This window comes from Bidens hawaiensis, unplaced genomic scaffold (genome assembly GCF_021521415.1).
Source record: "Bidens hawaiensis isolate Kalapana, Puna unplaced genomic scaffold, B.hawaiensis_p1.1 tig00029054_1, whole genome shotgun sequence".
Taxonomy (NCBI): Eukaryota; Viridiplantae; Streptophyta; class Magnoliopsida; order Asterales; family Asteraceae; genus Bidens; species Bidens hawaiensis.
In genome coordinates this window covers 88,696-98,467 of record NW_027505145.1, presented here as the reverse complement: position 1 = coordinate 98,467, position 9,772 = coordinate 88,696, and the positions used below count along the sequence as shown (strand labels likewise).

General features: G+C 43.5%; 1 protein-coding gene across 1 annotated transcript; it reads right to left on the bottom strand.

Moving 5' to 3' along the window:
* Positions 1-299: 299 nt before the first annotated feature.
* Positions 300-893, bottom strand: LOC143611066 (uncharacterized). The gene has a single exon (XM_077085374.1). It carries the CDS (start codon positions 891-893, stop codon positions 300-302), a length of 594 nt encoding a protein of 197 aa, XP_076941489.1.
* Between the last annotated feature and the right edge of the window lie 8,879 nt (positions 894-9,772).

Sequence of the window (9,772 nt, the reverse complement as noted above, 5' to 3'; positions counted from 1 at the left end):
ATTCTTATTGAAATATTTTCTAGTTTCTAAAAATTTGATAAGATGATTAAAACAAAAACCAAAATTAACATTCACTAAATTAGAAAATGTATTAATAGATGCATGCTAGATTTTACTTTTTACTTCAATGCATAATTAAATATTTTTTTTCTTTACTAAATAAAAGTCAATAGTTTATGGTAATAAATTTAGCCATAAGATTATCATTTATTATTTCACATAGTTTTTTTTTTAAATAAGCGTCATTCAACACAAACGACCTGCAAGTCCTCAAAACGATGGTCGCAAGGAAAACCAAGTTACATCAACCCAAAAGGATATTTACACCAATCGCTCCATTCTATAGATTTAAATCTAGACCTATTTTGAATCCAAAAATACGAACAAGATTTAATCTTGGATACCACCTCGTAAGCTTTAGCCTCTTTATCCTGAAAAATCATCTCATTTCTTGCATTCCACATACTCCATAAGGCCGTAACCACTATACAATGAGCCACCCTTTTGTTGAGTTTCGGCTTCTTTAAACATTTCGCTAACACAAGAATATCCCGAACTTCAAACACAAAAATAGGATCCAAACGGCACCACACGGCAATCCTATCCCATATCTCAGCTGCAAAAATACAACCTATGAAAATATGATTAGCGGATTCTTGATGCAATTCACAAAACGGACAACTGTCCTCGCTAAGACCCATCCCTCGTTTATTTAAAGCAATTTTAGTAGGAATCCTATCTTGCTCCGCTCGCCATGCCAATACATTACACTTGATCGGCATCCACCCATCCCATTTAAACTTTAAAAAAGGGTCATATTGTCGGCTATCAATAATAAGTTTTTTTGCAGCAGAAACCGAGAACATGCCATCTTCAGATCCAGCCATATCCATTTATCACAACCAGCGGCCCATTCGTACTCATATATATTAGACAGAAGCCCAAATAACTCATCCAGCTCTACCGATGATCTGGGATCCTGCCACCAAGCCCATCTCATGACCCAATCATTATTTTAGAAACTCACTCTATCCGCCACGCTGCATCATTTTTGAGATTCCAATATAAAAATATTATGATACATACACCGTAAAGGAAATTCTAAGAGCCATGGGTCACACCAAAATCTAATGTTTACACCATCCCCAGTGACGCCACGCAAGAAACTATTAAGTTTTTTACCATTACCAATCGAACGCTCCTCAATCTTCACTATATCTCTCCAACATCCATGAGCCGCCGACCTTAGCGGTAAGAAGGACCAACTTCGAGTACCACCATGACAAACCGCAATGAGTCTATTCCATAAACAATTCCTATCCTTTTTGAACTGCCAACTCCATTTAAGAAGAAGAGCTTCATTATTATCTTTTAATCGACTTAAACCCAACCCATCAATTTTCCTCGGCCTCGCCACTCTTTCCCAAGCAACCCAATTGATCTTTTTTTCTTCACTAGATCCTCCCCATAAAAAACGTCGCATAATACCTTCTAACTTTTCAATCACCCCCGAAGGAGCTTTGAAGAGCGAGAAATAATAAATGGGAAGATTCTCTAAAACCGATCTTATAAGAGTTACTCTTCCACCAATAGATAGAAGTTTAGATTTCCACAAGGCGAGCCGCTTCTCCACCACATTAATAACAGAAGACCAATTGCCAATGCGATTCATGTTTGCCCCCACTTTGATCCCTAAATAATCAAAAGGAAACAGTTGTGACAACTGCCCTATCCGACCCGACCCAGGTACCCGTTTTCGAATCCGATTCTTTTTATGTTTTAAAATTTGATTATTAATCTTTGTAAATTTAACATTAAATAAATTATATATACATATATTTTTATATTACTTACTAATAATAATAATTTCTTTTCCGCCGACCCGTCCCTTTCTTCCTTCCCTCTGCCGTTCCGCCTTCCTTTTTCTCTCTTGTCGCTGTCCCGCTCTTTCTCTTTCTTGTCGCCGTCCTGCCTCTTTCTCTTTCTTGTCGCCGTCCCGCCCCTCTACTTAACCCTTAAGCCTTGAACCCCTTTTTCTCTTAACTATTTGCTTGTCCTTTGGTTCTTCCTGCCTAAGGATGTCTGCGCAGCTCCACGCGCCAGACTCCTTACAAGGAAGCCTGCGTGAAGACCAGTTGTTCCTGCGATACGCGAGGCGAACTGTTCCCACAGCGCGCTAAGAATGGTAATTCTTCCCGCGACGCGCCAAGGATTTGTAGTTCTTCCCGCGACGCGCTAAGGATTGTTGGTCTTCCCGCGGCGCGCTAAGGAGTTGTAGTTCTTCCCGCGACGCGCTAAGGATCGTAGTTCTTCCCGCGGCGCGCTAAGAATCGTAGTTCTTCCCGCGACGCGCCAAGGATTTGTAGTTCTTCCCGCGGCGCGCTAAGGTTTGTTCTGTCTGCCTTCGCCCTCGCGCGTGCGCTCGAATCTTTTCGCGCTAGACCTTAAGTCTTTTCTTCAGTTTAGGTCAGTCTGTATGTTTTTGAAATATCTTATCTTTTGTTTGAGCTCTTTAGGTCAGTTCCGACATCTATCCGAAAAGCCACTTTCGGCGCAGCATGCGCACCAATCCTATTGGTTGACAGAAAAAGTGACTGACATAATCTTTTGAAATCTTCTTTTGCATGCCTTGAACAGTGTTAATCTGACACCTCCCATGCTTTGACCTAACCTGTCAGCTTTTCCCCATCCCCTGCAGCTGCCGGCGTATCTTTTTAATATCTTTTGCTTTTGTTTTCTTGTACTTTTTATATCTTTGCCTGACTTGATAAGATCTTTTTCCTCTTTCAAGGGATTGTGTCCCCTAGGGTTTTCCTATAAATAAAACTATTTTCTTAACACTACACACACTACACTTAAACTCTCCCTAAATCCCTCTCCCTTTGCTCTCTGCCGAAGATCCTCAACTCCTCTCTTTGCCTCCGTCTTCTCTTCTGTTCTGCCCAGAATCTCGGTAAATATAAATATATATTCTGTTTTAATTTGTTTAACTAACAAAAATCGATACTTACTGCATATATTAAAGACATAAAAACCAATCGTTAAACCAATAACCTCTTATTTATAGGATAACTTGTGCTTGTTTAAAAGTCGGTTCTTGCATTATCTTTCAACATACCTTTTTCAGGTGAGTAATCTCGTACCTAATCCCCTTTTATTTTTAACGTTTTGGGATGTTCATGTGTTCGTACAACTTGAGTCTTAAACTTGTTTATGAAACTTATGTGCGCAAAACCCCATGTGTTATGGACGTTTACTTGGCTGTTTATTTGTATGTGTGACTCATTAACCGCTTTGACGGCCTATTCCGAAGTTTTCATGGATCCATTAGATGAACACGGGAGACCTATCGTTTACGGTTTTCTTGTTTTATTACACATGCACGAATGTTTTCTCGTTTTTGTGCTCAATTGGGAGCACGGATTGAACTATGAGCTATGATCTAAGGCTTGATCACAATCTGATTACACCCTATGTTAAACCCCAGTTAAGCACATGTTGCGCGCAGTGTTTGTATTATCTATTTATATCTATTAAACTTGATTTCTCACCGACACGCAAGTGTTGACGTTTTATTTTAACACATGTTCAGGTTTGCTGTAGCTGCTTTTGGGAATCTCAAGGACACATAGGATGTTTTCTTTTTCATTGGACCTAGATTAAAATGTAACAAGACATATTATGTTATTTGAATATTTTAAGTTATGATATGATTTATGTTACTTTATTTCGTGTTCTGCGCGTGCGCAATGATAATGTATTTATTAAATATTGACACCCAATAGTGTCACGAGTAATGAAACAATACGTGGCGCCCCGATGTATAATCCGCCATCGGTCGGGGTGTTACAGATTGGTATCAGAGCTCCGTGACTTTAGGATAGGTGGTTAGACGTAACGACCTAGAATACCTAAGAGTCCCTTCTCGCGCATGAGAAATATCTCATGTTTGCGCGCTAATTGTTAATTACTCGATATTTATAAAATATGCTTGCGCTTACGCAGCACTTGATTTCATGTTTATTTCGCGATCTTTCGATTTTTATTGTTAAATTTCAATTCGTTTCTTTACTTACATATTCGTTTGTTGTGGGGATTGAAAATCCGAGAAGTCATGGTGGTACATGAATAGTTGATTTTCAATTACCATTAACTTTATGTTTTAAATTGAAGATTTGAAAAGTCATGGTGATACATGAATGGTCAACCTTCAATGCTCATTTACTCGATATTTTAAATTGAAGATTTGAAAAGTCATGGTAATACATGAATTGTCGATTTTCAATTCGAATTTATTACCTGTATTAAGTTTGCATTTAAATTCATATTTTTACTTCAAAATTTGATAGCATTTAACTCCGCGAAACAAGCTTTACGACGATATACTTTGCGCTAAAACGATTTCCCATACCAAGATATTAACAAAAATTAAAACTTTTATAGAATGCCTCCGCTATCTCGCCGTTATCAGAGGAGAGAAGCCTCGCGCAGACGTAGGCAGCAACGTTCCCAGGAAATGGCCGCCGCGATAGCCCAAGCCTTAAACCAAAATAATCCCAACCCCTCCGGATACAATATTAAATCCTTTAATGCGGTTAACCCTCCGAAATTCACATGGCTTGAATGAGCCACCGTAATGCTCCAATGGCTCGAGAAAATTGAGAACACCTTTCTCCATACCCAATGCCCTCCAGACCGACGAACCTTATACGCCTCAAGTGTCCTAGAATCAAGGGCGCTTACTTGGTGGAACGGAGTAGCTCATGCGCGTGGCGCAGAGGCTGCTTCTAGCATGCTCTGGGAGGAATTCAAGGAACTTTTGACTAGAGAATTCTGCCCTCCCAACGAGATAAAGCGCCTTGAGGAGGAATTTTGGAACTTGAAGCAGTACAGTGGCGAAGCGCGCGAGTACGCTACGCGCTTCCACGAACTAAGTTTGCTTGTCCCACACCTAGTTACCCCTTCCCGCCGAGCCATCGAGAAGTTTCTTGGGGGTCTCCCCATGGAAATTCAAGATTCTGTATGGGCCAGGAACCCAACAACCCTCTCTGACGCCATCGAGTTGGCCGCTGTGCTCAGCGACAACCATGTCAGGGCAGGAACCCTGTTCCTGCGGGGAGCCGAAAAGACCAAACTCACCAAGACTGTCCCAGAACCAACAGAAACCAAGCCAGAACCCTCAAACCGTAACAACCTCAAGCGTAGGCGCAAATCCAATCATCAAACCTACGCGCTTACCAACCCGCTCGTTGTTCAGCAACCCGCCTACCAACCTCTAGTACACGCTCCTAACCCACTGTCAACTTACCCAACACCCCCTGTAGTCCATAACTATGCCTTAACCAATCCCGCACTCCCTACCCCGTCAACTAAGAAACCTTACACAGGAAACCAACCCTTTTGCCCAACCTGTAGACTTCACCATCCAACTCAAGTCCCGTGTCGACAATGTAACCGATGTGGCCGTACTGGTCACGCTGCTGAGAACTGTAGAGTCCTTCCTGCCAACCCAATCGCGCCAACACCACCAACTTACCCGCTAAACCCACAACCAGCATACCCTAATCCACGACCCAGGTCGTGCTATAACTGCGGTGACCCCAGTCATTTCCGGAACGCGTGCCCGAGACTACAAGTACAAATTACGCAAGCTAATCCGGTTAACCAAATTTCAAACCAAGTGACGCGCGGCCGAGCCTTTAATATAACCGCGCACCAAGCGCAAGCGAATAATGACGTGGTTAATGGTACATTTTTACTTAACGGACAATATGCATCTATACTTTTTGATACTGGCGCCGATAGAAGTTTTATTTCTAGCGCATTTGAACAAAAACTCGCGCGACCGCGAGTAAACTTAAACGAAAACTTTTCAGTTGAATTGGCTAATGGTGAAACTATTTTAATAAACTCCGTGATCAAAGATTGCACACTTAACCTTAACGAACATGATTTTCTAATCGACCTCATTCCCATGCCTCTTGGAAGTTTTGATGTGATTATTGGAATGGACTGGCTCTCGCAAAATCGCGCCGAAGTAATCTGCGCCAAGAAGTTGATTCGCATTCCTCGGGAAAATGGTGAAAATCTTCATATCTACGGCGAGAAACCATCTAACGGTCTTAAACTTATGTCATGCTCTGAAGCCCGGAGACTTTTGCGGAAGAAATGTGTCGCGTTCTTAGCTCATGTGGTCAAACCCGATGAAGGAAAGAAGAAACTTTCTGAAATCCCCATCGTGCGTGACTTTCCTGAAGTCTTCCCCGATGATCTTTCTGGTTTACCTCCCGCTCGGGAAGTCGAGTTTCGTGTTGATCTTGTCCCTGGTGCATCCCCCGTAGCCAAATCTCCTTATCGACTTGCACCCGCAGAAATGCAAGAATTAGCAAGTCAACTTCAAGAGTTGACCGATAAAGGATTTATTCGCCCTAGCTCTTCGCCATGGGGTGCTCCGGTGTTGTTCGTTAAAAAGAAAGACGGTTCGTTTCGCATGTGTATCGATTACCGCGAGCTGAACAAGCTCACCATTAAGAACCGGTATCCCTTACCGCGTATTGACGACCTCTTTGACCAACTCCAAGGTGCCTCTTGTTTCTCCAAAATCGATCTCCGTTCTGGTTATCACCAGTTGCGTATCCGCGAAGAGGATATTCCCAAGACTGCTTTTCGAACCCGCTATGGTCATTTTGAATTCCTGGTCATGCCCTTCAGTTTAACCAACGCACCCGCTGTTTTCATGGATCTAATGAACCGGGTGTGTAGGCCTTTCTTGGACCGATTCGTGATTGTGTTTATCGATGACGTTCTGGTGTATTCCAAAACCAAGGCCGAGCATGAACAACATCTTCAGTTGGTGTTGCAAAAGCTTCGAACCGAACAACTCTATGCCAAACTCTCCAAGTGTGAATTCTGGTCGGATGAAGTACAGTTTCTTGGTCATGTTGTAAACAAGATGGGTATTCATGTTGACCCATCCAAAATTGAAGCAATCAAGAACTGGGTTACACCATCCACTCCTACCGAAATCCGTTCCTTTTTGGGCTTAGCTGGTTATTACCGGCGATTCATTGCGAACTTCTCAAAAATCGCCTTGCCGTTAACAGCATTAACGCACAAAGGCAAACCATATCTTTGGGGCTCTAAGCAAGAAGAAGCTTTTCAAACGCTCAAGCAATTGTTGTGCGAAGCTCCTGTTCTAGCGTTACCTGAGGGTACTGACGACTTTGTCGTTTATTGCGATGCCTCCAACCAAGGTCTCGGTTGTGTACTTATGCAACGAGGCAAGGTTATCGCTTACGCGTCTAGGCAACTTAAAATTCATGAAAAGAATTATACGACTCACGACCTCGAACTTGGGCAGTTGTATTTGCCTTAAAAATCTGGAGACACTACCTCTATGGGACTAAGTGCATCATTTACACCGACCATAAAAGCCTTCAGCACATTTTTGATCAAAAGGAACTTAACATGAGACAACGCCGATGGAACGAACTCATCAGCGATTAAGATTGTGAGATCCGGTATCACCCTGGAAAGGCTAATGTGGTAGCCGATGCGCTCAGCCGAAAACCCAGCCAACTCAACTGTATATTGCCGCGCACGCAGCTTCGCTTCGCGACGATCCAAAGCGATCTTGAATCGCGCATTCGCGATGCGCAGCGCGCATCGATCAGCAAAGGCAACCTATGCGCCGAGTTAGCGTGTGGTGCAGAAGTACATCTAGTCCCTAACCTGAATGGAATTCTCTGTTATCTCAATCGCATCTGGATCCCCAATGATGAGAATCTTCGCTCTGTCATACTGAGTGAAGCGCACAAAACCCGGTATTCCGTTCATCCTGGTGCTGGCAAAATGTATAAAGATTTGCGCCTTTCTTATTGGTGGCCTGGTATGAAAAAGGATATTGCTGTGTTCGTAGCTAAATGCCTAACTTGTTCTAAGGTAAAAGCTGAACATCAACGCCCATCTGGTTTGCTCGAACAACCTGAAATTCCTACGTGGAAATGGGAAAGTATAGCAATGGACTTTATCACCAAGTTACCCTTGACCGCAAGCAAACATGATAGCATTTGGGTAATAGTGGACCGATTGACCAAGTCTGCCCACTTTCTGCCCATACGTGAAACCTACCGTGTTGAACAACTTGCGCATCTTTATGTCAAGGAAATTGTCTGCCGTCATGGTACTCCTTTGAGCATCATATCCGATCGCGATGGCCGTTTTATATCTCGCTTTTGGAAATCTCTCCAATCTGCGTTAGGAACTCGTTTGGACATGAGTACTGCAAATCATCCTCAGACTGACGGACAGTCTGAGCGAACCATTCAAACCCTTGAGGATATGCTTCAATCTTGTGTTCTTGATTTTGGAGGTAATTGGGATTCGCACCTACCTCTGATCGAGTTCTCTTATAATAACAGCTATCACTCCAGCATCGGTATGGCCCCATTTGAAGCGCTTTACGGTCGAAAGTGCCGTTCACCGATTTGTTGGAACGAAGTGGGTGAAGTTCAAATCACAGGACCCGAACTAGTTCAAGAGACAACCGATAAAATCGCCAAGATCCGTGATCATCTGCTGACTGCCAGAAGCCGACAGAAGAGTTATGCAGATCGCAGGCGGAAGCCTCTCGAATTTCTAGTTGGTGATCTTGTTCTCCTCAAAGTGTCGCCCTGGAAGGGGGTTGTCCGCTTTGGGAAGAAAGGTAAGCTTGCACCTCGTTATGTTGGTCCATTCAAGATTCTTGCGAGGGTGGGAAAAGTTGCCTACAAGCTTGACCTACCGCCCGCGCTCAGCAATGTGCATCCAACTTTCCATGTATCCAATCTCAAGAAATGTTTAGCTGACGAGAACCTCCACATACCACTTGAGGAAGTTCAAGTTGATGAGTCTATGCATTTCGTTGAGAAGCCTGTTGAGATTATGGATCGCGAGGTAAAGCAAACCAAGCGCAGTCGCATCCCTATTGTTAAAGTTCGTTGGCAGTCCAAGCGCGGAGCCGAGTTCACTTGGGAAAGGGAAGATCAAATGAAGATCAAGTACCCGCACCTTTTCTCTGCGCAACCTACTTCGAGATAAATTTCGGGACGAAATTTCTTAAAGTAGGGGAGACTGTGACAACTGCCCTATCCGACCCGACCCAGGTACCCGTTTTCGAATCCGATTCTTTTTATGTTTTAAAATTTGATTATTAATCTTTGTAAATTTAACATTAAATAAATTATATATACATATATTTTTATATTACTTACTAATAATAATAATTTCTTTTCCGCCGACCCGTCCCTTTCTTCCTTCCCTCCGCCGTTCCGCCTTCCTTTTTCTCTCTTGTCGCCGTCCCGCTCTTTCTCTTTCTTGTCACCGTCCCGCCTCTTTCTCTTTCTTGTCGCCGTCCCGCCCCTCTGCTTAACCCTTAAGCCTTGAACCCCTTTTTCTCTTAACTCTTTGCTTGTCCTTTGGTTCTTCCTGCCTAAGGATGTCTGCGCAGCTCCACGCGCCAGACTCCTTACAAGGAAGCCTGCGTGAATACCAGTTGTTCCTGCGATACGCGAGGCGAACTGTTCCCACAGCGCGCTAAGAATGGTAGTTCTTCCCGCGACGCGCCAAGGATTTGTAGTTCTTCCCGCGACGCGCTAAGGATTGTTGTTCTTCCCGCGGCGCGCTAAGGAGTTGTAGTTCTTCCCGCGACGCGCTAAGGATCGTAGTTCTTCCCGCGACGCGCCAAGGATTTGTAGTTCTTCCCGCGGCGCGCCAAGGATTTGTAGTTCTTCCC